At 34.3% G+C, this 25,847-nt stretch overlaps 3 protein-coding genes across 3 annotated transcripts; 1 reads left to right on the forward strand and 2 right to left on the reverse strand.

The window, feature by feature from the left end:
• The first annotated feature begins 311 nt into the window (after positions 1–311).
• On the forward strand, positions 312–1,614 carry LOC120069858 (RING-H2 finger protein ATL40-like). The gene has a single exon (XM_039021674.2). It carries the CDS (start codon positions 666–668, stop codon positions 1,350–1,352), a length of 687 nt encoding a protein of 228 aa, XP_038877602.1. The 5' UTR covers positions 312–665; the 3' UTR covers positions 1,353–1,614.
• A 1,367-nt stretch (positions 1,615–2,981) lies between these two features.
• On the reverse strand, positions 2,982–4,044 carry LOC120069857 (PLASMODESMATA CALLOSE-BINDING PROTEIN 5-like). Its single transcript, XM_039021673.2, has 3 exons — positions 3,583–4,044; positions 3,418–3,445; positions 2,982–3,300 (listed from the first exon to the last, which is right to left on the reverse strand). The coding sequence occupies exons 1-3, from the start codon at positions 3,923–3,925 to the stop codon at positions 3,123–3,125; spliced, it is 549 nt and encodes a 182-aa protein (XP_038877601.2). The 5' UTR covers positions 3,926–4,044; the 3' UTR covers positions 2,982–3,122.
• Positions 4,045–11,142: 7,098 nt separating this feature from the next.
• Positions 11,143–15,203, reverse strand: LOC120078777 (endoglucanase 11-like). Its single transcript, XM_039033084.2, has 5 exons — positions 14,783–15,203; positions 14,489–14,701; positions 14,197–14,397; positions 13,833–14,087; positions 11,143–12,075 (listed from the first exon to the last, which is right to left on the reverse strand). Exons 1-5 carry the CDS (start codon positions 15,056–15,058, stop codon positions 11,401–11,403), a joined length of 1,620 nt encoding a protein of 539 aa, XP_038889012.1. The 5' UTR covers positions 15,059–15,203; the 3' UTR covers positions 11,143–11,400.
• Positions 15,204–25,847: the final 10,644 nt, after the last annotated feature.

The raw sequence follows: 25,847 nt of genomic DNA on the forward strand, positions 1-25,847 counted from the left end.
TTTACTTTGATTCAATTTCACAAATCATGTACAAAATTCCTTTAATTTTATAACATGCCTCACATTCTATCATTAAAGATTTTTGAACTCCAAATTTAAAGAGAAAATAGAGACTTTGATCATTTGAAATAATGCTATAAATAATCTTTTTAAAAATAATCCTTTAACATAACTTTCATTTTTAGGAGTTCTCTCAATTTTATGGATGAATGTACTTCTCTTACTTGGCTATAGATTTAACCTAAATTTTCAACATAAACTTCTTATTTACAAACTAAATTCAAATCATAAACATTACATTAAAAGGAGGTAGGAAATCAAATGGTTAATTTGACCCATTAATTACATCTTAGACATTAAAAAAAACAAAAACGTAAGAGAAAAATTGGGCAAGAGAAGAAGTCAACATTCAACAGTCAACTTAATTGAAAAAAATAGAAACACAAATCTTGATCCATCTTTGGCTGTTTGCTTATTTCTTCCTCGAGAAATTTCATATCCTTTTTTCAATCTTCTCTTTCACACAACATTCAAAACACAATTTTCTTTTCTCAACGAAAAATAAACATTTCTTTTTAAAACAATAATTTCACTATATTACCAATAAATTCTTCAAGATCCCTCAAACAAATTCATCTTTTTCTCTCTCACTAAAACCAGAGGCCATGTCCTCCTCCGCCAATCCGTCGTTCGACGACGGCGACGGCTACATATTTTTCGGCCCCGCCCATCCTCACCGGAACCCATATGATTTAAACAACAAAATCATGCTCACCGCCATCATTTCCCTTTCTCTCGTCGTCCTTCTCGTCATTGCTCTTCACATTTACGCCCGTTATGCCCTCCGCCGCCAAGCACGGCGGCAGGCCGTCCTCCGCCGCCTCGGAATCCTCGCCCTCGTCGACTCCGGCGACCCTCCCCTGCCGCCGTCTCGGTCCGGGCTCGACCCCTTGGTTATGGCGTCGATGCCGGTCATCGTTTTCAAGCACCAATCGGAGAATCCAGATCCCTCGGGCGCCGCCGTGGAGTGTGCCGTGTGCTTAAGTGGTATCGAGGACGGCGAGACGGCGAGAATTTTGCCGAATTGTAAACATGTTTTCCATTTGGAATGTATTGATAAATGGTTTGGCTCGCATTCCACGTGTCCGATTTGTCGGACGGAGGCGGCGCCGATGATCCTGCCGGAACCTCGGGAGGCTCCGGCGGCAGCGGTGGCGGAGGGCGGTGGTGGGTCAAGCTCCCGATTGAGTTCGTTTAGACGGATTCTAAGTAGAGAAAGGTCTTCGCGAAGGATTCAACCTTGTGTACGACAAAGTAGAAACGACGACGTTCAAGACTTGGAAAGCCAGTAAATATCAATGTAAAGCTATTATTATTATTTTTTTTTTTTTATTGAGTTATATTTTTCCCCTTTCATCATTTCAAATAATAATAGTAGTAAAAAAGAAAAAAGTAACCATACCACGAAATATTTTTTGGGTTAAAATTTCATAGAGTGAAAAAAAGTATGTAATTATGTTGAGCTGGTATGAATTTACGTTATTGTACAATGATTTTTAATTTTTTTAGTGTCCGGTAAAATTATTAATCTGATTGTAAAGTTAGGCATGAAAACTTTGTTTTATTTGGTGAAGTGAGTTTTTTTTCTTCGAAATACATATTAAATGCATGTGTTTTGAGAGTAATTTTAAAATCGTTCAAAAAAATCACTCTGAAATAATCTTTTAATCATCTAAAATTAATTTAATATTAAATTTTATACTTTAAAATGTAATTTTCATATCATCAAATAAGTTTTAAAAGGGTTAAAAATAAAAATGATAAAAATGATTTTAACTATCTTATAATCACTCCCAAACATGTTTTAAGTATCATTGAGTTATGTTAACTTTAGCATGTACAATGTATATTGATTATAATACAAAAAGAAGATGGTCAATTTTTTATTATAATAAAAGAATAAAAAATAAAAAATAAAAGGGAAAAAAAAACTGTTTTGAAATAGGTTAGGAAGACTTTTGTGTTTGTAGACTCTAATTTTAATATTTATAAGCATCTTTCCTTCCCATGTGAACTTTGATTCTCAAACTCTTCGGCTAAGGCAGTTGAATTTCATTTTCAAATAACTCGGATTTATTGTTATTATTATTATTCTTTTTTTTGCTATTATAATAAATATAATTAAATTTATTATAGATACGTATTTTAATTGGATAAATTTCACCTTTTTATTCTTTTTATAATACAATTATATTTGTAAACACTAGTTACGTTCTATTTGGTCAATTTATCATCAAGATTTATACTTATGGTTTGTTTCTAAGTATTAATTTTGAAAATGTGTCATTTGGTAAAAAGTTGAATATTTGTCAGTCACTCAAAATAGTTTTTAAAAAATGAGTTTATGAAGTAAAATGGTTTAGGAGAAACACTTGAAACTAAATTTTAGACAAATGATTTTTTAATATTTAATGGTTAATTCCTCCCTAATTTATACACTTTTTAAAAATTATCAAATACCCTCAATAGTCTTCTACATGCTTCCATTATAGTTTTAAAAAAAATTGAAACGGACAAACAAGCACAATTTTTAAGAACTAAAAACCAAAACCGAATGAAGCAAACATAGCTCAATTAACCTATAAGATAGTTGATCATGAGGTATGTTGTTCGAATCCCCAAATCTATATTTTACTTTAAAAAATGAATATCAAACTTTAAAATGTTGTATTTGGATTATCCAACTTTAAGATGTTATAATAACTTTCTAAACTTTCAAATTTGTTTTCAATAAAGAGCTTGAATTTTTACCAAACCAAACCTAATTCAATTGACATACGAATGTATTGATAATCACAAGGTTTGTAGTTCGAATTCGCTTATCCCTATTGAACTATTTAAAATAAGAAAAATAAACCCTTGAATTTTCAATTTTGTAAACATGTTATTAACTTATTGGCCTTAACCAATTAGACCCAAAATTGATAGTTTAAAGGCATTGATTTGAGAGATGTAATAACCAATATTTGCTCAATAAAAAAGCAAAATTGGAATTTCTAATACACACCCCCATCCACAATTCACAAATCAGAGATGATCAATTAATCAAATACACAAAAAAACTAGATGAACAACAAGTTTCCTCTTTGAAATTGGAACATAATTCTCAAAAACAAATACCCGATTACCATGGGCCAAGCCCATGCCCGAGCCGAATTTCGACTCGACCCGCTTATGTCTTCACTCGGCCCCAACCCTACCGATGTTGTTTGGCTTGAGAAATTCCCATTTCTCAACACACTGCGCCATAAAATGAGACAAAATCAATCCAATTAAATTTCACTAAAAGAAAATGTTTGTAGATCCGTTGATGGATGGTGATTTCCACCATTAATTTCTTGATTTACAGATCTTTACCTGGATGGGAATCTGCAATTTCCGTAGCCTGAAAAGCAAGCAAGATCGAAATCAGAACACAAATTCAAATTCAGCATTCTACTTTACAGATCTGGAAAGTTTCTTGGAATTAAATAAGAGACTTCGAGCAAGAATTTTAGAGATCGGAGTGAAGAAGAAACATACTAGGGTTTAAGGAGGTCATAGCGGCGGAGTTTTGGAAGAAGCAACTGTCATCGGTCATGCCGTGTTTGCGGAAGTAATCGTTGAAGGCGAAGGAGGCCATGTTCTGGACGTCGGCGGCGTCGTAGCAGGCACCGCCGGGTTGGATTGGGGAACAGTCGGCACCGCCGGCGCCGCAGGCCCAGTCGAGGGCGGATTGCAGAGAGGCGTCGTCGGCGTTGTTCTTGGCCACGCACCAGAGCTCCGTGGCCACGCCGCTCTGATCTCTGATGGACGGCCGCCGGGGATCCGCGGCGGTGCAGGGAATGAGAAGAATGAGGAGAAAGAGGGAGAAATTGTTTGGCATTTTAGAGAGAAAGAGAGAGAGAGATTTGGAGATCGGGGGTTTTAGAGAGAGGAGAAAAGGGGGGTTTAAGAGGGAAAGTGAGGAAGTGACCGTTACGGAGATGGGAGAAATTGAACAACTAAAAGAGGGGTTGAAGAAGTGACTATGAGGGGAACATTCTAGAGATTTTTGCATTGATATCACTCAAATTTCACGTTTAAAATATCGTTTTATCGGGATTTTGAAAACAAGAAAGGATAATCTTTTGTTGATGTCACAACCTATTTGTCAATAGTTTCCTTAAGTTGCAAATACGAGCATGAGTGAGAGAGCAAAACGAACAAAAAAATGAAGGAGAAAGAGCTTTAACGTGTGAAAGCACTATTGTATTCGATTAGTTGAATACAAGTACGAGAAAGTGACACAAGCAAAAGATTATACATTCTTAATTTCAAATTTTAGATTGCATGAAATTTAGATCATTGATAGACAAATCTCGACATAAGTCAATAATCATTTGGTTCTTGATTTTACTAAAAAAAAAAAACTTATAAAGATTAATTCTACCTATTTGATTTTTTTGTTTGTTATCTTATTTTCAAAAATCAAATCAAGTTTTGAAAACTAATTAAAAATGAGTTTTTTCCTCTAAAATTTGGCTAGGAATTCAATTCTTTAATTAAGAAAGATGAGAAACTATCATAATGGTAAGAAAACAATCATAATTTTTAAAAAAAGAAAAAAGTTTAATAATTATCAAACTAGGTCTTATAACTAATAAGTTATTAGCATATTTATGTCTAACTTCAAATTTTATCATATCAAATGTGTGTATGTATATAAGAAATTTGAAACGTCAATTCTAACCTAACTTAGTAATTAATAAGTTGAAATCCTAACTTTTCCAATGGCTACCTAAAAAAATAGAAAGAAAGAAAAAAGGAAAGAAAAAAAAAAACAGAATCTACTTTATGTTTAATGAGTCATGACATATAAGATAGAGCTTACACTATAAATGTGAGTGAAGAATGAATATGCAAGTTTTAATCAATTGTATTCCGTTGGCCCTTTTGAAAACAAAGCTCGATAAATATGATATTAAGTTGAGTTTAACAATAGTGTAACTCAACTGACACTCATATGTATTGAGAACGAACCAAGAGGTCTCAAATGACCATCCTCACCCTCAATTTATACTTTTTTTATATATATAAAAAAGGTTGAGTTGTTAATTCAAGAAAATATAGATAAAATAACTATTCTCCCTCAAATATGAAATATCACTCTTTTTGTATCATTATTTTCAATTTTGTTTTTATTGTATCATTGGGTCAAGTTCTCAATGGACTGTCACTAAAATAGCCCATGATTGGCCCAATATAGAACTTCATCAAATGATTGGCCCAATCATGGAAAATATTGTAAGTATAATAATAAAAGAAAATTTGTTAACAAGGTAAATTATATGATTGTTGGAGAAAATTAGCATTATTTTTATTTATTTTGCGTAAGTTGGAGAAAGAATATTGAATCTACCAGTGGATGAAATTTTTATAGAATTCAATAATGGTAAGGTTGAAAATTTCAATCCATTAATAGGTAATTGATGTCTTATTTTTTAAATTATATTTGAGTGGGTAGCTTTAAATTTTACCATCTCACACATACCATCTATTTGCTAACATACATGTTTTTTTGCCATTAATCTCCATTTTCACATGTAATTTTTGGGATAATCAGACAAATATACCACACAACACAACTATTAACCATTTTATCACATGTTTGAATAATATAACACAAAATCAATGTTTAGGGTGCTGAGTTGAGGTAGGATGTCTGTAGAGTTCATATATCTGTGTTCATATGTCTGTGTTTAGGGTGCAAAGTTATTTGGTCTGAGTTCATATGTTTGTATTTTGGATGCAGAGTTGAATTCATATGTTTGCAGTTTTTTTGAACTCTAAATAATATGCTTTTATGATTATTATCTTTGTTTTGAAACTTTTTTATTCAATAATTCTACCCATCTTTGTTTGAATAAAATATGGATTGCAATTTTTTTCTTTTAATTTTTAAAACTTTTCTTCTTTCTTTCTTTCTTTTTTGGGCAATGAACAACAATTAACTCATCATATTTCTTGTATAAATATGATTAAATAAAATGAGAAACTAAAGCGAAATCAAAACTTTTGATTCTAACTAACTTTTTTCCATGAATTTCATTATCATCTTTCTTCTTTTTCTTCTTCTTCCTATTGTTGCAATATAGTTTTACTATGTCATTAAATTTTTAATTAAATCTCCCCTATCATCATAATAGTCAATGGAATGTCACCACATTTCTTCAACAATTTCACTTTCATTTCCTCTAAATTTGGAAGTTCATCAGAGAACAAATTTCCATTTTTTCACTATTTTTTGCTAGAAAATATTCCAAGAAATTATTTTTTCATTTTATGGTTTTTTTTTTTTTTTTTTTTTTGTTATATGTTACATACTTTTCAACTACATACATATTTTTCATTTAAATATTCTTAACACTAATTTGATATGTAAATTCATTACGTATAAATATTGCATTTAATGTAGACAAAATAATATTTTTTTTGTATATAATCAACAACCTTACAACATACTTTAACAGTCATCGGTCTTATAGTAATTGAAAGTGGTTGTCGAAGTTTATTATCGAATATTATTTTTGCTGGAGTTTGTAGTAGAAAGTAGTTGTCGGAGCCTAAAGTTGGTCACATGAAGGTATATTGGAATTGGTTGTTGAAGTTTGTCATTGGAGGTGGTTTTTGAATCTCAGAATTGGTCGAGTGATAGTGATCATCAAAGTTGATCATCGAAGATGATTTTCGCTAGAGATTGTAGTCGAAGTTGACTGTCAGGGCCTGAAGTTAGTCGCATTAAGGTGGTATTATAGTTGGTTGTTGGAGTTTGTCGTCAAAGGTTGTTGCCGAAGGTTGTTGCCGAAGCCTCAAGTTGGTCGTCGGAGTTGCTCGCTCAAAGGTGATCATCGAAATTTGTAGTCGGAGAAATAAGACTCCCATTTTAGGGTAAGACCGAATAGATAGTTGGGGACATAAGGTGCAAGACGGAGTTCACGCCTACCCAATTTAGGGATAGGAGAAAGGTTGTTCTCTCAAATACTGAATCCAAGTCTTGAACAAGGGGTCTCACCCTCTCACTGGACTGAGAGAGTTTGGTTTAGTGATTGGATCACAAACCAGTTATTCATTAGAGGATGGACTTAAGGAATAAGACGTAATCTCGGGGTAAAATAGATATTTGACCCAATCGTTATTACGAACAACCTATGAAGGGTCGACTTGCTGATTATGGTTAAATCATGTGGACATAATATATCTAGGGAGTGCAACTATGGATTTTAGTGGAATGACCCATTAGTTAACGAATGGGGATTAATTTGGTCTAATGAGTTTAGCCAATTAATCTCGGATCGTTAGAACTCATGATCTATAGGTCCGCGAGGTCCCCCTACTAGCTCATAACGGACTAGCTCTAGAATAGCATGATAAATTAATTTGAAACGTTCAAAATAGAATTAAGGGAATTAGTAATTATATGAGATATAATTATATGTTTAACTTTAGATTTAAACAGAATAGGAAATGTTATATATTTAAATATATAAAGATGGATATGTGCTAAAATTAATTTAATATTTGATATTAAATTAATTAAGTTTTATTTAATAATTAATTTATGAAATTAATTAAAATTTTCATTTTTTTAAAAATCAAAATAAATTTAATAAAATCAAATTTTGATTTTTTGAGATAAAATTTAAAAAGGAAAACAAAACAAAACACTTAAATGGAAAATGAAGATTTTCTATTATCCATCTTTTGAAGTAGCTCACACAAGAAGCAATATCTTTGCCTTGTCTTCTCCAAGCATGAGTTACAACTCATGCAGCTCTTTTCTTTGTATGTTGAGCTACAATATAAGGAAAAGATTGGAGTGAAAATCGGGCCTGCAATCTATAGAGATTTTGAGAGAAAATTTGGTTTGAAGAAAGGGTTTGAAGAAAGAGTTCTTCAGCTGATTTTCTGCAGTGAGCATTTCTCCTTCTACCTTTGATTCAAGCTTGTTTTGAGTTTCATAACTCAATCTAGAACACCAATAGAATAGTGGAGAAGATCTTGAGGTGGTCTACAACAAGATTTGGAGAAGATAGCAGCTGGTGAATAAGTTTTGAAGAAGTTCTACAAGAGGTATGTCTTGAAACTCACTTGTTTCTACAAAAACATGGTTTATATTTTGCCAAAATTAGTGAATTTGAGTGCTTAGATGATCTTTGTGCTTCCGCTACTATTGATACAATCCTACAGTTGAAACCTATGAAGATAGTTGTTGGAGTTGGTCATTGGAGTTTGTTGATAGTGTCAATTGGTCATTGGAGTTGGTAGCAGGAAAGCGGCCATCAAAGTTGGGTCACCGGAGGTGGTTGTCGGAGTTGGTAACGCGAAGGTTGTCGTAGCTCAAGGTTGGTCGTCGGAGCTGTAATCGAAGGTGGTTGTCAAAGTTCGAATTTCGTCAGGAGGTGGTTGGCGGAGCTCGGAGTTGGTCACCGGAGTTGTCATCAGAGGTGGTTGTCGAAGCCTGGAGTTGTCATCAGACGTGGTTGTCAGAGTCCGGAGTTAGTTCTCAGAGTGTGACAATGGTCAATGGGTGGAGCCATTGAAAATATGGGAAGAAGGGAGAGTTGAGGTGAGTTGGTAAAATATACTAACTCAACTCCACCAACATTTAAAGTTAATGGGTCAAACAATGAGTTGTAATACCAACTCAACTCAACTTATGTTGGTGAGCCAAACACTCCCAAAATTCGTTTATTAAATAATAAAAAATGTGGTATTAATGCACGCTACAAGAAATTTGGCATTTAATAACTTTTTAAATTGTTTTACTGAGTATTATGATTTATTAATCTAGATAAATACGTAGAATTTTTATTATTATTATTATTATTATTATTATTATTATTATTATTATTATTATTATTATTTGTAAAAATTCGTGGAAAAAAGTTAGCATCTACAGATTAGGAAATAATCTAAAATATTTATAAATATATAATAAACAATTTTTTTGAAAAGTAAATATGTAATAAACTTAGCAAATCGTGATAAATTTTGACCATAAATATGAAAAATGTTGTGATTTATTAAAGCATATAGATTAGGAAAGAATCTAAAATATTTTAAATTAAAATAATAATGCAACTATATCCAATAATATATTACAAGTGAATAAATTTGAAGATATTTTACCATGCCAAAAGTAGATTTGTAAATATATATATATATATATATATATATATATATATATATATATACACACGACATTTTCTGATAATAATTATATTATTATTAATTAGTATTAGGAATACTACCCATAATCTCAAGTATTAACATAAACCTTTTCTTTTTTTCTTTTTCCTCTTTTTTTTTTTTTGGTAAGGAAAAAAGTATTTTATTTTCTAACTCGATAAACTAAAAATGCAATTTCTATAATTTTCTTATTACACCCCTCCCATCCAAATAATAATATAATAAAAACAATAAAAATTAAATAAAATATCTCCCCTTTTTTTTTTCTATTTTCCCCCAACTTTCCATTCCATTTTATCCAAAAGCATTGATTCTTAATTATTTCCATATATAACTAATTCTTTTGCTCTATTTAAAGAGGATTGTTTTTTGTTTTTTTCCAACCTAAGAATTTGAATCCTTTACTCCATATGTTGAATTAAAAAAAAGAAAAAAAAAAAAAAAAAAACATGATCAGAAGTGAGCAAGAACAACATCGAGAACATAATGTTAACACTAAGGTGAACGAAGTACACCGCATAAAAGTCATAGTACATGGCTCCATATGTAATTATGTTCCAATTTTATTCTAGTGATCGTCGTTATGGCTTTGGCTCTCTGGCTTGCCTACCGCCCAAAGAACCCTGAGTTCTTGGTGGTCGAGGCCGACATAAGCAAGTTGATCGTGCGACGAAAGTCGCAGTTGTTGACAATAATGGAATTCACCATCGTTACAAGGAACACCAACAAGCATATTTCTATTTACTATGATGACTTAATTGGGATGGTGTTGTATAAGGACCAACAAATAACGCCAAAGATAATGTTGTCTCCATTGATTAATGAAAAGAAAAGCATCGTGGAGATATCGCCGACGCTCGGCGGTGCAACGGTGCAACGGTGCCAGTGACAGAGGAGGTGGCGAATGAGCTAGTGAGAAGTGGGAATGAGATTTGGGTGAGAGTGGTGTTGATGGGAAGAGTCAAATGGAAACTTGGAGCCATCAAAATTGGTTATTATGAAGTTACTGTGAAATGTGATGTGTTGGTGAATAATACAAAGGAAGGCTTGATAGGTCCACTTCCTTTGCCTCATTCTACTCCTTGCAAAATTGATTTTGTCTAAGTCTAGAGAAATTAGATCTTGTGGCTGACAGTTTTATATTATAGTGCCTATAGATCGTTTATCTGTTTTTAATTTGGTTGAACTTCAATTGAGAATCTATGATGAGTAACTAAAATATTTGTAATATTTGCAAATATGCTAAAAAAAAATTTAAAAAAAAAAAAAAAAAAGAATCATTCTTTTTTTTAGCTATTTCGATTTTGAAGTATAAAAACGGTATAGATCACATTCCATTATAAAAGATATAAATAATACAACTCACTTCAATAAGAGAAATCAAACACGTAACTATGTACATTATTTGATATATCAATATTCACGTTACATATTACACTCATAATAAATTTTATGTCTACCAATGGTCTATCAAATTAAGTACGTAATGACCAAAAGTAAATCTAATAACACAATTCAAATAGTAGGCAAATCTCAACCAAACAAACGTAAAGTAAATTTAATTTGAATTACATTATCTAACAAAGAATATGTTAATGTGATATCATTGTTTAGGTTTCGTGTTCATCGGAGTTTACAAGACTTTAGTTTTCTTCTACGTGGGTCTACTTTTGCAAAATTAAAGAGTATTGCTAGTTTTCTAAATTCCAATTAATTTTCATTTTTTCAAACTTTTGGAAATGCCCCATTTCAATATAGATACAAAGGGTAGAAACGACCTTTTTATTTTTCAATATACGAAAGAAAGGAATAAATGAAATGTATTATTAAAATACACAACGCCTAAGGTAAAGAGAAGAAAAAGATGGGAAAGCCAGAAGAAAGCCACGAGATGTGGAACTTTACCTTTTTAGTAATTACTATATATAAAATTATACAAAATTAAATGAAGCTACACAAAAAGAAAAAGCTGGGGCTACAACTCCTTAAATTCAGCCTCCCAATCAACATTTTCTTTTCTTTTTTTTCCCCCTTTTCTTTTCCAAATTTCATAGAAATTTTGAAATCCCAAATTCCCCCCCCACACATATTTATAATTTATATTAAATATAAAATCTTACTTGTTTTGTTTCAATATGAAGCATGTAGGAGCTGGTCGCCTCGGGTTCGACCCGCATCCGAAGCTTCAAACTGCGACAATTTGGCAAAAACGCCGACCAACGGCGCCGTATTATAAGTGCAGGCCTCAGTCTGCATGTAATTCCCTCTCTCATCGGAAAAATTGTCCTGGCAATCAGGGCCGCCGACCACCGCCCCAACGACGACGTTTGGGTTCGGATCGCCCTTGCCATACCAATTGTCGTAGCCCTGAGTGCAGCCGATGAAGGCTTTGTTTTCTCTGTACGACACAATCGAGGCTCCTCTGTGATGAACTCTAGTCGGAAACTTGGGGCCAAATCCGACGAAGTAGCTCATGTTCATAGGGTTGGAACCGAGAATGTAATCTGTTTGTTGTTTTGCAAAGGCGAAAAGGTGGTCAGGATCGACGGGGCCGGTGTGGCAGTTGAGACGGTTGTTGGATCGGCGGAGGTAGTCGGAGTAGACGGTGAGAAGAAATGAGGCTGTAGAAACGTATTGCATGTTGTTCCATTGACGGATAAATAAAAGGCCAGCCGGCGTTCGGTCGACGTTGCTGGCGTTGTTCTTGTTGAGGATAGTGCAGAGGTAATACTCTGCTTTGGATTGGTATTGCTTCAGGATTTTTGCTTGCTCGTTGTTATTGTTATGCCTCCCCTGCATTAGCAACTACAACACAACAGACGAAATGGCCAATAAGAGTCAAATTACTGATTTGGCTCAAATTGCCAAAATTTGTACTATCAAACTTGATTTTAGTGGTTTAATTCATCTAATTTAACAATAATATCCATTTAATCTCTAAAACTTCAAAATTATAAATTTAATAAATTTATCTATAATAGATCAACTGAATTTTCTTTAAAAGAAAAGTTAAATTTTTTAAGAATTTATTGAATACACAATTAAAAGTATATGATTTATTAGATACTTTTAAAAATTCATGAACCAAATAGATACATAGTTCAGAGTTGAGAGACTAGTAATTTAACTACTTTCTTTTTTCATTTAGTTTTGTTACTTCATAATTTTTCAATTTACTTTTTTATATTTTGACAGTTTTTATTATCAATTAATCCCATCAAACAAGAAAAGGGTTTCTAATGTTCCCTCAAGATTTCTAAAAGATAAACATAAAAGTTACTCTTTTTTTATTTAGATTGACTAATTCTAAAGCTAAATTTATATCATCAACAATATATATAGTTGAAAAATAGCAAAATAGTAGGAAGTAGGTGCATAAAACATTTATTATAATTTCATAGATTAAGAATTTAATCCTCCAACAAATGTGGAATTGAAAGCACAAAGGATTAAATTGAAAAATTTTAAATGGTAGGGACTAAAATGAAAGACACCTAAAGTAATAAAAAAACATAAGGACCAAATAGGAGGGGAATGAAATAGGTTGGTTTGGTTAATTGGTTGGAGCAGTAGGGGTTCAAAAGAACAATGATTAGGTGCCGTCTAAATTTTACTTAACTATGTGCATCTCCTTTCTTACATACAAAGAAAACATGTTAAATCAAATATATTTTTAAAAAAATTATTTGCCACATGTCTAAATTTTATTGGATAATCTTTTGGGATGTACAAAGATAGGTGCCACCAAAGAAATACAAATTAATTGGAAATTAAAAGAGACACGTGGCAAGGTTTGAGTAGGTAGAAGGGGAATTAATTGGTATGGTATAGGATGCACGTGGCTTTGTGCTCCATCCAACATGACTCCAACTCTAAAACTCTACCCTTGGTGTCCCAATGGGTCCTTTAATTAAGGGCCACTCCATCTCTGACGTCAAAAAAAAAAAAAAGCTTGTTAAACGGTGACAGTGTGACACATTTTCCCTTCCTTCCCCTTTTCCCATTTATCACTCCATCTTTTAACAGTCAATCAAATACATAATCTCCTCCAATCCCTATGTTTTACCTCCAAACTTTAGATTAGGAAAAAAATACTTAAAAGTGAATTTCAAACTCGAATTGTCTCACTTCAATTTTTTTTAATAAAAGTAAGATACACAAAGATAGATATATCTACTCTAAGATTCGAGATTTCTAAACTAGATGGATCGAACTTAATCAAGTTTAAAGGTATAGGAGAGAATTAGAAATAAAAACTTAAATCCTACCAAACTTTTATATCCACACAGTCTCGAAAATTCATCACCCGTTATGAAGAAATAAAAATACATGTCAACACACATCAATACTATTTGGGTCCACTTCATAATGCAACAAAAACTATCAATAAAAACACACCACATAATAAAAGTATAGATATTAATGGGTATTATTCGAGTGAAAATCGGGTATATAGAATCAAATTTCTAATAATTTTCTAATAATGTTTTAACTAGTTGAACCATATTCAAATGAATAGATAGAGAGCAAGACAACAATAATGATGAGTGAAATTTAGTTACCTTGGAGGCCATGAGTTGGACGCCAGCATACTTAACGTCCCAGCTGAATTCAGAAATGGCCCAGCCAATGCCACCGAAGCAGTGAGCCTTGTTAACGACGTACTCCAAATACTGTCGATTGTCGGTGGCTTCAAACAGCCACAGCGCAGCCCACAGCAGTTCATCTTTATACCCACTCACCGACGCGTAGTAACTCTTCACTGTTCCCACACTTGCATCATATTTCCCTCTGAATTTATCCCCAAATTCAAACAACTTCACACCAATATTCAACATCACAATCATCAGTTCTTTTCAATTAATTAATTAATTAATTAATTTAAACTTCCTCTCTCTCAACTAATTTCTGTTCAATTTCTGTTACCTGTTGCGCGTGATGGAGCAGCAGGTGTGAATAATGTGAGTTCGTTTTTCTGAACACGATCGACGCCGCTGCCATCGCTGCCGCCGTCTCTCCGGCTAGATCTGACCCTGGCTTCTTCCCGTCGATTTTGTATGCTTGCCGTGACGTCGTCATGTCCTCCGGTCTCTGCCAGCAGTAATGATCTGTATCTCCATCTCCGACCTGTGAATTGATGTTTATGAAGCAATGTGATTCGATTAGTGGCGATGGTAGCGAAATTATGATAAATTGAGAATGAGAATATGAGATTCACCTCTGCCCATAGCACATTGGGGCTAGTGTGTGCTTTGATGAAATAATCCGTTCCCCATTTTATCGCCTCGAGAGCGTGCTCTAATTCTCCAGCAGCTTCAATTTCTTGTCGGTACTCAATCACGCTCCACGATAGCATCGTTATCGTGAAGGCCATTGGGAGGCCGAACTTCACATGATCACCGGCGTCGTAGTATCCTCCGACTAAATCAACCTGTAACACGGAACGATTACCAAAAGTTAAGCTAATAGAAAACGAAAACAGAGCAGCCATTGAAAATTTCGAGGAACTGACTCCTTGTTCAAGACCGTCGGTGAGGCCGGAATGGTCTCGCCAGTTGACGCGCTGGTTGTACGGAAGCCTCCCTGATCGCTGAGACTCGAAGTAGAGGAGACTCTTGGACAGAGCGTCGGCGTAGTCGAAAGCTCCGGCGGCGAAGGTCCATAGAAAAGAGAAGGAGAGGAAGATCAAGAGGAGGCGTTTGTTGGAAGACGTTGGAGGTTTAGGAGGTCCGGTGCGGCGGCGGCATTGCGTCGTTGATGTCGTCGGGGCCGTATTCTCCTCCTCCATTAGCGGAGTTGAGTTTGGTTCTTCTTCGCCGTTGAAATTTGCTTTTGGGAGCGAAATGGGAGAGAGAAAAAAGTGATTCTCTCTCTCTCTCTCTCTCTCTCTCTCTCTTCACTCGCTTTCTCACACTTTAAACCTGATGAAGTATGTTTCTGATTTTTGGTTTAATTGAGCTAGTCATGACATTCGCATGTGAATCTCACGTGAGGTTTTAAAAAACCTTTTCATTATTTTGGTCCCTAATACTCTCGCTTTTACTTTATTATTCACCTTCAGTTTTTGTTGATTTTAATTCTATACTTTCAAATTAAAAGAGGAAAAAAAAACAGAAAATTTAGGTGCATTATGAGATGTTATGCAGCGTCTAGATAGCATCCATAAAAAGATGTTATATGTTAATTTTTTAAAATGAGTTTATTTTATTTTTACTAGGTAAAGGCAAAAGAATCATAGGATTAGTTGCCACCATTGCCTTTTCTTATTCCCTATTTTCGTTCTTTACTCTTATGAAAGTGACCATTGTCGTCTCTCTCATTTTTTCTAAGTAAAAATTTAGCAAATGGATCGTACAAAAAAATATTTTAGCCCAATAAATATGGGTATAGGAATTCAAACCTACAATCTACATATTCATTACTATTGCATTTTTTTTAAAAAAATACTAATTTATACCCCAACTTTAAGGTTGTATCAATTAAATTATGAACTAATCAATTTAAATCCTAAACTCTTGTCGGTATATTAATTTATGTTTTATTGTGTTATGTTTGGATTAACACGGTGTGAATCTTGTAATTTTATCAATTTAATTTCTAAATTTTCATAAGTAAATCAATTTTTAGATTCTTAGTTGTGGTTTCTCTTTAAAATTGTCTATTGATAAACTCTAATTATCTATTTTGTTAATCCAACATACGAAGAATTCTACACGCTCTAAAAAATTTATAAACATATTATTTCTAAAAGTAATCTTAATAATAGGACTCTTTTTTTTTTTTTTTTTTGCAACATAATAATAAGACTAAATTGATTCATTTATGACAAAATCGGTAATTTAATTGATTGAATTATAAGTTTTATACGATGCATATAAAACTAAACATAAGTGAGGATGTAATTTGATAAACACACAAAAATAAATTGATACAACTTTGAAGTTTATGGGTATAAATAGTTAATTTTTCTCAAAATAAAAAATAGTATTGTTCAAAAATGGGTTTTGTTTTACTCTAGACTACAATTATCTTTTTTATATTAAAAAAAAAAAAAAAAAAAAAAACCTTAGGTGGGCTGCACTTATCTATGATGCAGCCTTTGCTGCATCCAATTTAAAACTACCACATGTCAAGTTCTTTTTTTAAAAAATAATTTTCATATGTATGTAAAAAAAAATTTGGAGTCTATCATAAATATTGATCAAAATAAAAATTGACTAGAGTGAATTTCCTTTTACTTTTAGTTTGAATTAGAAGAGAAGCGTGATTTTTGGAAAATTTGGGCCCATAATGCCAAATGACCCATTTTTTTTTAAAAAAAAAAGTCAATTGACCCTCTGCTAACGTCTTCACGGTATGAGATTACAAAATTACCCCTCCTTTTGTCTCCCATACGATATCCCTCTCTTCAAACGTAATGGTCGTCCCAGAAGGTGTCGCTAGAAATTCTCGTGTGGAAATGTGGCTCAATCTCGCTTTGCAAAATCATCGTCCATCTGCTGCTGTAATTAAAGTTCTTAGGTAAGTGAATTTAATCTTTGTCATGCATGTTGTGTTGTGTTTGTTTAGGATTCGTTGGGTTGGAATCAGCTAGCACGTTGTAGGTTTCGGGGTTTAGTAATCGGTCACGTCTGTTTTTATTTTGGGTTTCAATGCATTATGCTTGGGTTGAGAATGAAGAAGATATAGTGGGAGTCAGATAAAGTAAGAGCGATATAGAGGAGAGCGAGATCGACGAGAGAATAATAGGCGAGAGCGAGACAAGCTAGAACAAAGACAAGCAAGAGCAATTATAACTTGTTACTGATTTTTTCTTTTTAAGAACCTATTAACTGATAGATTGAATGTTCATATCATGCAGGAGTAATTTAAGATGTCAAAAACTTTGAAAATACGTGAAGTTGATAGGTTTTTCGGGCAAGTAACAAGTCTGATCCACATTGCGAATGCCAACAAGATTGTGAAGGAGAAGCTTACTAGAGGACAGTTAGAGATGCTCAAGAGAACAGTTTTTGGGCGATTTTTAGATATTGACCTCGTATTCAACAGCCCACTTATCCACCATATGTTGTTGAGGGAAGTGAAGAAGTAAAGAGCGGACTCGATTAGCTTCTTTGTTAGAGGAAAGATCATCATATTTTCAAAAGACGATTTTTTGTTGAATACTGGATTGTGGCGGTCCTCTATGCGAGTTGTTCAGAGTGAAGAGTCCTCACAAGAACTTGCAACAAGGTACTTTGGTAACCGGTCAACTTTGAATGCATTCCACTTGAATTTACTAGAAGAATAATACAAGAATTTGGAGTTTGAAAACGACGATGATACTGTTAAAATCACCCTAGTGTATTATACAAAGGTTGCAATGATGGAAACAAGCATAAGATGTTAAGGACATAGATTATTACAACAGTCTAGATTGGGGTACGATTATTTGGGAGAGGATACTTGATGCCCTCAATACTACATTGAATAATAAGGTTGGTCTATATAAGGAGAAGGTGAGAGGAAATAAATATTATGTTGTGAAGTACTTGCTGTGTGGATTTCCCCAAGCATTCCAGGTAAATGTTCCTTAACATAAGTTTACCTTTGGTTTAACGTTAACATAGTTATAAATATATGTTGTTTCATATTTAGGTGTGGATGTATGAGATCCTATCATCGGTAATAGGGAACGTTGCCACTCGAAATAGCAAGGTAGTTGTGCCTCGTATATTATGGTGGTCATGCTCCCACTCGGTGTCATTCAAAGTACTCGAGAGATACATTTTTTAGTTTCAAAATGTAAGTATAATCTAGAAACTATATGTTTATTTGGTTGTTAAATGGATATTAACCATCTTACTAGGTTGGACTATTAATGGACAAAAGTCAAAGAGGGTCTTATCATGTCCGATGCTGAGAAGGAGTTTCACCCTAGTTGATAGACGGGTCGTAAGACAAGTACATTCTAACACCAAGAGTTTGGAAAGCTCTAATTGTTCAGAAAGTGGGGGTAGTTCGAATGGGGAGGATAGTTCAAAAGGTGGGGAAGGTGATTAGCAGGATAATGTCGAATGTGGAGTGAAGGATAGCGAATCTGATGATGACATAAACATCCACCAGTCCACTTACACCCCCAGTGAGAATATGTTTCATGATGTGTTGGTAGGCCACGTACGTCCTGAGTCTGAGGAGGAGCGTTCTAAGCCCAAGAAGGAGCTTTTTGAGCCTGAGGTTTCAAGCCGCAAGGAGGAAGCCAATGTTAATCCTTCTATATATTCGTATCTACAAAGTATTGACAGCTTAATATCGAGTTTAGATGGTTGTGTATCAAACCTTGAGGGAGACACGAGAGACATCAAAGCACAATTGTCAGTTATTATGTCTCTGTTATAGTCTAAGGGTTCCACGGTGTTTAAGGCGACGAGGTCACTCACTACAGACAGGCCACAATGCCACTATGTCACTCTTCCCTCCTTTATCTCACTCACCCACCCAATCTTTATATAGGTCACCCATCCAACCTCTACATAGGTCACCCACCCAACCTCTACCTAAGTCACCTGTCTCACCCCTACCTAGGTCACCCACCCCACCTCTACCTTGGTCACCTAACTCACATGTATAACCTGATACATCTGTTGGGATTGATGTCATAAATCTAGTGTATCTCGCAGTTTGTAGTTTTTGTTAACATAATTTTTTTATCTAATTAAATCAGAGGTATTTTATTTGACATATAACCAGCATTAATTCAATCCAATAAACTAAGATCCAAGGTTATATGATGTCACTTGAACAATATGTGGTTGACATACAAGTAGTTCATGTTCAAGTAATAACCTAAAATGTCTGTAGTAAATGGATAAAGGTTGGGTGCCTTATCCTGGTAACACTGCGGATACGACCCACTTTGTAATTGTTACATGAAATGTAAGTGTTACAAACAATATGAACTATATTGTTCATGTAGAGACATGTGAGTGGAAGTATCCTGTATAAAAAAGTCTATACATAGACCGCATCGTAAAATAATTAGTTTCTTTTTATAACACCGTTACTTGAAGAAACTAATATTTCACTAGGATGACCATAGGAGATTTGACCTTAATCCTGAGTGAGTTGTGAACTCCTGTTTATGACGACCGTCTTTTGATCTATATGGGTGAGAGTGGCCATGATAGTCAACTTAATAAGCCTATCATTTTGGGGATTTGTCTAATTAGGGAGCTGGAAACACAACTACATAAGATGAAATTTACTCATTCTCATCCCTTGGAAAAGCAGATAAATTGCTCCCTTAATAATTAGTTCCGAGTCTTGAGCAATGAGGCCTCAACCTCTCACTAGCTCAAGAGGTGTTAAATTATAGTTAGACTATAAATTGTTTGTTCATTAGAGTAGTCAGTGTTACTTAAGTTGTTAGATGTAACTGCAAGGATAAAAAGGTATTTTGACCCAGTTGTAGTTATGAACATTTGTGAATGGTCATTGCTCTGTTGATTGGTTATCTCAATGAACACAGAAATATAATTATAGTGCGAATAGTGCAGCTATCAATCTTTAATGGAGCGATCGGTAGTTAATGAATATTGATTAATTGGATTAAAGGAGTTTAATCAATTGATCTCATATCATTGGAGTTTCTAATATGTAGGTCCATAAGGTCCCCTTGCTAGCTCACAAAATGATAGTAACGAGGAATGATTTAAATTGTTCAAATCAAATGAGAGAATTTTATATTAATAAGATTAATATATAATGGTTAATTATAGATATGATCTAGAATATAAATTATGTAAGAGAGATATATTTGAATAAGATTCAAATATTAGATTTATATGAATTAGATTCACAAATAGATCTATACATATAAATATGTGATATTTATATGTTAATTAACTCCATATTAAATATGATTTAATATAGTTAATTGATTAATTAATAGTTAACTAATTGATTAAGAAATAACGGAGATTGGAGGTTAGCATAAATATATGATATTTATGATGATTATTAAATTTATATTAAATAGGATTTAATATATGATTATTTAATTAATTGACACTAAGGTCATAAAAAGAAATTCTTGGAGAAGGGATTAATCCTTCTCCATATAGATACATCCTTATAACCAAGGTAACGTTTTTTTATATCACACAAAAACCTAGCCTCCACCTTCTTTAACTTCTCTCTATAATTCTCTACCCTTTTCATCTCAAAGTTCTTGGAGACCACACTTCCAAGTTCTTTGAATTCTATAGAATAGTAAGATAACCTCGTTGGTGGTGTCCTTTGATAACTGACAGAAATGCCAGTTATTATAAGCCTTTTATTTAGAATTATGAGGGATAACAGGTAGAAAACGCAGTGATCATACTTATAATTTGTGAAAAATTGAGTTTTGCATCGATTAGCACCTAAATTCTCACTGACCCAATATTATGCGTTATTCCGTGGCAAAATGTCTATATTTCTAGCTATCGCAGGAATCAAACGCATGCGTTTGAAGCTAATAATCACAGACAAACGCATGCGCTGAAGCCAGTCTACCGTAAAGACGACGCGGACGACAATCACATGTGTCTAATGCATGGAAGTTGCGGTAAATACATGCGTTTAACGCATGGAGGAAGTGGTGAACAAATAGAGAATGCGACCACGGATTGACAACCATAATAGAAGATCGCAAGATTGGTAGAACGCGTTGATAACTTCAGCTAAATTCAGCTCGGACGCATACCTTGGGAGTATTAACAAGATAAGGCGATGTGACAATGCCCATACCGCGACAAAAGCAACAGTGAGCCATACCTTCATCATTACAGCTGTCGGCGTCCAAGCTCTATAAATAGCCCTTGAGACCTTCATTTTAAGACATCCGAGCTTCTGCCTCAAGGCAGAAGTTTGTGATCACAGATGAGAGCCTAAAAGAGATTTCCAGTGAGAATTCCTCATCTCCACAACCCAGACCGAGTGACAATCGGAGCATTTGCTGGAGATAGAGCTCGAGAGAGACATCTCCACCATTCAACCATGGCACCACCGGCAGCCTTGACTTAGATTCTTTCATCTCCCTTCTAATCTTTGTATTGTATTACATTTTAGCTTGAGATATTAAGATATTTTGTGATCAATGCAAATCCTAATTCCTTCATTACTGTCTTCTTCATCATCTTCATTTCTATCATATTTTATCTTCAGTGTTTATTTATCAAAGTCAATTGAATGCTTAACCGTGTAGCCTAGAGATAGGACACATAAAGCAACCCACCGAGAGGTGTGCGATGTGCGAGTATAGTGAGTTAATCCTCTTTTCCTGGTGAAAGGCTGTAGCAACGCTTGTCTATGGGATGTCGCATTACTTGTCTATAAGTTAAATAGTCGCGTCTAACTGCCTGAGAAGGTAAGAGATGGAATGCACTAAGCAAGGTTCGCATTGTTTCTAGAGATAGGCACAATCTTATGCTCAACGCCTCCATGCACTATAGAGATATAGTCATGCAGCTGACCACAGAGAGGTGTGATGCGTTAGTGCAACGAGCTGGGATTACTCTGGCGATTTAAGATAGTAAATATCACTATGCGTTATTGGTTGTTGTGTTTCTACCTATTCTCATTGTAAACCTCCCAGTGCTCAATCTGTTTAGCTAAGAGTAGGAGTAGTGTATAAGTCATTTAAACTTTCTTTGCTTAATTTTTTTTATTCCTCGCTTCAAACGCATCACTTCACAAATATTATTGAGTGACAAGTCCCCGTGTTCGACCTCGGATTACCCGAGAAACTTGCGTTTGTGTTATACTTGGCGCAAGTGTAAGAAAACTTATGATAGGAACGTCTGGTCATTGCATTCTAAAATTAATGCATCATCATTCCGATGCATGACCTCAAACGCATGGAAGCAAACGCATCAGTTATGTCTAACGCATGATTTCGTGTTCAAACCTATTTGTCCTTAATAATTGAAATAAAACAAAACGTGTTCCTAAAATATCCCAACATCCTTCTACGTAGGAGAAGTTCGAGATTATTGGCAATGGTGGAAGAAGAAAACTAGAGGAATCATCAAAGGTAAGTTGTGATTTCTCCTATTCTTCCTCTTTTAAGCATGTTTTTGTTTTCTTTAAATGTTTATCCTAAAATTACATGTTTTATTTTTACTGTTTTTATTTCTTTAAAAATCGGATTTCTAAATGTAGAGCATTCACACACTTCCTCAGGAATTCGATTCATTCAACATCCACCTCACTCATTCCTCTTCCACCCGTAGAGCCTAATATCATGACCTCACCTATCACTTTTCCGCCCACAGAGCTTGTTATCACATCCTCGTCTATTTCTCACTCGATCGACATTTGAATCATTTCGACTATGTTCAATAGGTTGCTCAGCCGTGAGCAGTTCACTGCAGTTTTATCGATTATGCCCATAGTTCATGCACTTACCATATTTTATTTGTCTGCGATGTTCTCCTCTCGATAGTATTCTTCATACTCATTGTTACCCGACGTGTAACACTCTTCTAGGAGGTGCAATATTCTTTTCCACATATACCAAAGGATCTTCCATTCAAATATGTGATCGAGCAGATTTACAGGCTCTACATAAGCAGCCATGAGGAAGTCAACACTATAAAATCAATTGCAAAGACTTCGGATAGGGATGTTTCATTTTCAAGTGGACAATTGCATGCAAACATGGGATACCGAGTAAGTCAATGTTATCCAATTGATTGTCCCACACATGGACTCTATAACAATCAATCGGCTCAACTCAATATCGTCTACCCTTATCACACTCACTTGTTAATCAATTTTCACAGACGTCTGAGTGTAATGTCGTTCGAGATGTCCAATAATTTCTCCATTCATAAAACCATGATTGGATGAGGCCTCAAACATGTTCCAATAAGCACATTATGGGCAGTTATCGATATTCTTTCGTCAAGGAATTGAAAGACTCTACATTATTGGACGTGATGTTGTTGAATCCTCGTTCTGTTTTGTAAACACGCTCCCACCTTTGAAGACCGCTATCCTCCAAATATTTCGTTATAACACCATCTTGAAAACTACGAAGTTGGTCCAAGTGTGCTTGAAACTCTAACATGCGGAATGCCCTAGCTGCATCCTTGAACATCCTAACAACCATACTATCCTTAAAGTTCGAAATAATATTATTTTCTATGTGGTACGTGCACAATCCATGAAATGTTGTAGGAAAAAATGCACGAATGGCATTGCCAATAGATACCGTCCAATCGAACATAAACATCAAGTTTGGAGGTTCTCTAATGGCACACTTCAAATTCGACATAAACCATTTTCATGTTCGATCAGTTTCATTGTCCATTATGGCATATGATAGTAGGTATACTTAGTTGTTACCATCCATGGAGACGCTAACCAACATGGTCCCTTTGTATTTTCCTTTCAAATGTGATCCATCACAATTATCACGGACCATGCAAAACCTCTAATACAAGGCCCTAATACCATAAACATGTACTTGAAATGCACATCATTTTCAAGTTCGATTTTAAACCTTGTACCTGGGTTCTTCATTTTTAACGTTTCACCATAAGCATGTAAAATGGCATACGACTCTTCTGAAGTACCCTTAGTGAAAGCATAAATGGTTTCCCTTGCACACCACGCCTTATCGTAACTTATGTTTACACTGTACTTTTTCCTCATATCCTCAACGATGTGACGAGGTCTATAAACACGTCATATGCTTGTAAATTTGTCTTTGATTAGCTGGCTAATTACCGCAGTCATTGCTTGTCTATGGAATGGTTCAAATTTCCTATAGAACATGTGTGTGACCGCATATACTTTGTGATCTTAAATATATCACACCCCGAGATTTTCACTGCATGAAGGCTCTACTTACAACTCTCCCCAATAATTTGATAGTGAACAAAAACTTACTTGACTTCCTTACTTTATATTCAAAATCATTGTTTATGGACAGAATAGACAATCTCATTTGCAAGTCACTCTTACTAAAAAACAGATTGACTAACTTCAATATCTGTCTCAGATGAAGAGGTACTAGGCATAATCAATTCTCCTCTACGACATGAAGATATGGAATTCAATCCTGCTAATCTCTCATTAACAGTCATTGCAAATCCACACACCTCTGTAGGATCACAATCCATATAATTCAATCATACCGATCTCTCATTATCAACCACGAAAGGATCACGCTCTTCTAAAGGACCAAAATCCATAGAATTCAATCTTGCTGATCTCTCATTACCAGCCACAAAAGGATCACACTCTTCTGAAGGATCACAATCCATTGAAGTAAATCTTGTTGATCTCTTGTTACCAAGCACGGTCTGTTACATTGAGTTTCTCTTTCAACGTCCCATGGATTAGTGTCGTCATTGTCTATTGATAATGTTGATGGTTGAGTGTTCATAGACAATGGAATATCATCATGTTCTTGTTTAAGCTTATATGATTCCTCGTATTATTTATCTACCCTCGTATCATCATAACTCACATTTACATTTCCGTCATGCTTGATTTTAGCATTACAAATAGCTGAACTCTACAAAGATCTTCTTGGAAAAGAAGGAAATGAACATCACCGTCGTTTTGTATGTACTGTGGAGAGGCTTCATAGACAAGCTTATATTTAACTCCCATGATAACATCAAACTCTAAAGAACTTACATTTGTAACCCTATAAATGTGAGATTTAAGTTCTTCATACTTCAATGTAATAGGCACAATAATTCCTATTAGCTTACCTCCAATATACAAATTTTAGTTTTCATCTCAATCACTTCCGTAACGAATTAGTAGACATTTTTTTTGTCATCCTACAAAGCAAGAGAACATTTTTTTTTATTAAGTTGTACAAGCAAACGAAATCGTATAATACACATGGATCTCTCTCGTTGTGGCTCTCTCTTACTCTCGCTTTCACGCTCTCTCTCGTTATTTCTCTCAAAACCCTAAACCCTTGGTAATGATCGCTCTCACTCACACTCCTTTCGTTATGATATTTACATACCTTTTTGAGACCACGTTCCAACAAACACCAATGAAACCACGTTCTAGAAAAGTTTGTTTCGTTATGAAAAACCCATTATGAAAATTCTATTTGGTTTTGAAAAACTCCGTTATGGAAAACCTTATTCAATAAAACTTTGTACAATAAAATCATAGTACAAATAAAGTTTAGATTTTAAAGAACTCATTATATGTTTAATGTGTTAACAATTTAAGGTTTTAGACAGATGATTTTGTGAAAATTGTCAAATCATTCGTACACCGACAAATGACACATCGCGATGGAAGAGAGACAACAAGAACAGATCCATTGTAGCGAAAGCGATACCAATATTGTAAGGGAAAATTCTTGTAATCTCATACTACGATGACGTCAGCAGATAGTCAATCGACATATTTTTTTTTTTAAAAAAAATGGTAATTTAGCATTATGGGCCTAAAGTTTAGGTCATCATCCCAAATTTCCTGTGATATTTGGAGGGCTATTTTGGTTGGATTACAGTTTCTAATGTTTATAGTTGAAAAATGCGTTTATATCTTCGTAACTTTGACTGGTTTGTTGT

The sequence above is a fragment of the Benincasa hispida genome, chromosome 5 (assembly GCF_027475165.1).
Source record: "Benincasa hispida cultivar pf3 chromosome 5, pf3_genome.v1.1, whole genome shotgun sequence".
NCBI lineage: Eukaryota > Viridiplantae > Streptophyta > Magnoliopsida > Cucurbitales > Cucurbitaceae > Benincasa > Benincasa hispida.

What these genes read in the sequence shown, in the direction of transcription:
- LOC120069858 (XM_039021674.2), top strand. Translation starts at nt 666, where the DNA reads ATGTCCTCCTCCGCCAATCCGTCGTTCGACGACGGCGACGGCTACATA.
- LOC120069857 (XM_039021673.2), bottom strand. Translation starts at nt 3,925, where the DNA reads ATGCCAAACAATTTCTCCCTCTTTCTCCTCATTCTTCTCATTCCCTGC. An exon ending in TATGACCTCCTTAAACCCTA is followed by an intron (nt 3,446 to 3,582) that starts GTATGTTTCTTC and finishes CTTGCTTTTCAG; the next exon opens with GCTACGGAAATTGCAGATTC. An exon ending in AATTGCAGATTCCCATCCAG is followed by an intron (nt 3,301 to 3,417) that starts GTAAAGATCTGT and finishes TTTATGGCGCAG; the next exon opens with TGTGTTGAGAAATGGGAATT.
- LOC120078777 (XM_039033084.2), bottom strand. Translation starts at nt 15,058, where the DNA reads ATGGAGGAGGAGAATACGGCCCCGACGACATCAACGACGCAATGCCGC. An exon ending in CCGACGGTCTTGAACAAGGA is followed by an intron (nt 14,702 to 14,782) that starts GTCAGTTCCTCG and finishes TCCGTGTTACAG; the next exon opens with GTTGATTTAGTCGGAGGATA. An exon ending in CCAATGTGCTATGGGCAGAG is followed by an intron (nt 14,398 to 14,488) that starts GTGAATCTCATA and finishes ATCAATTCACAG; the next exon opens with GTCGGAGATGGAGATACAGA.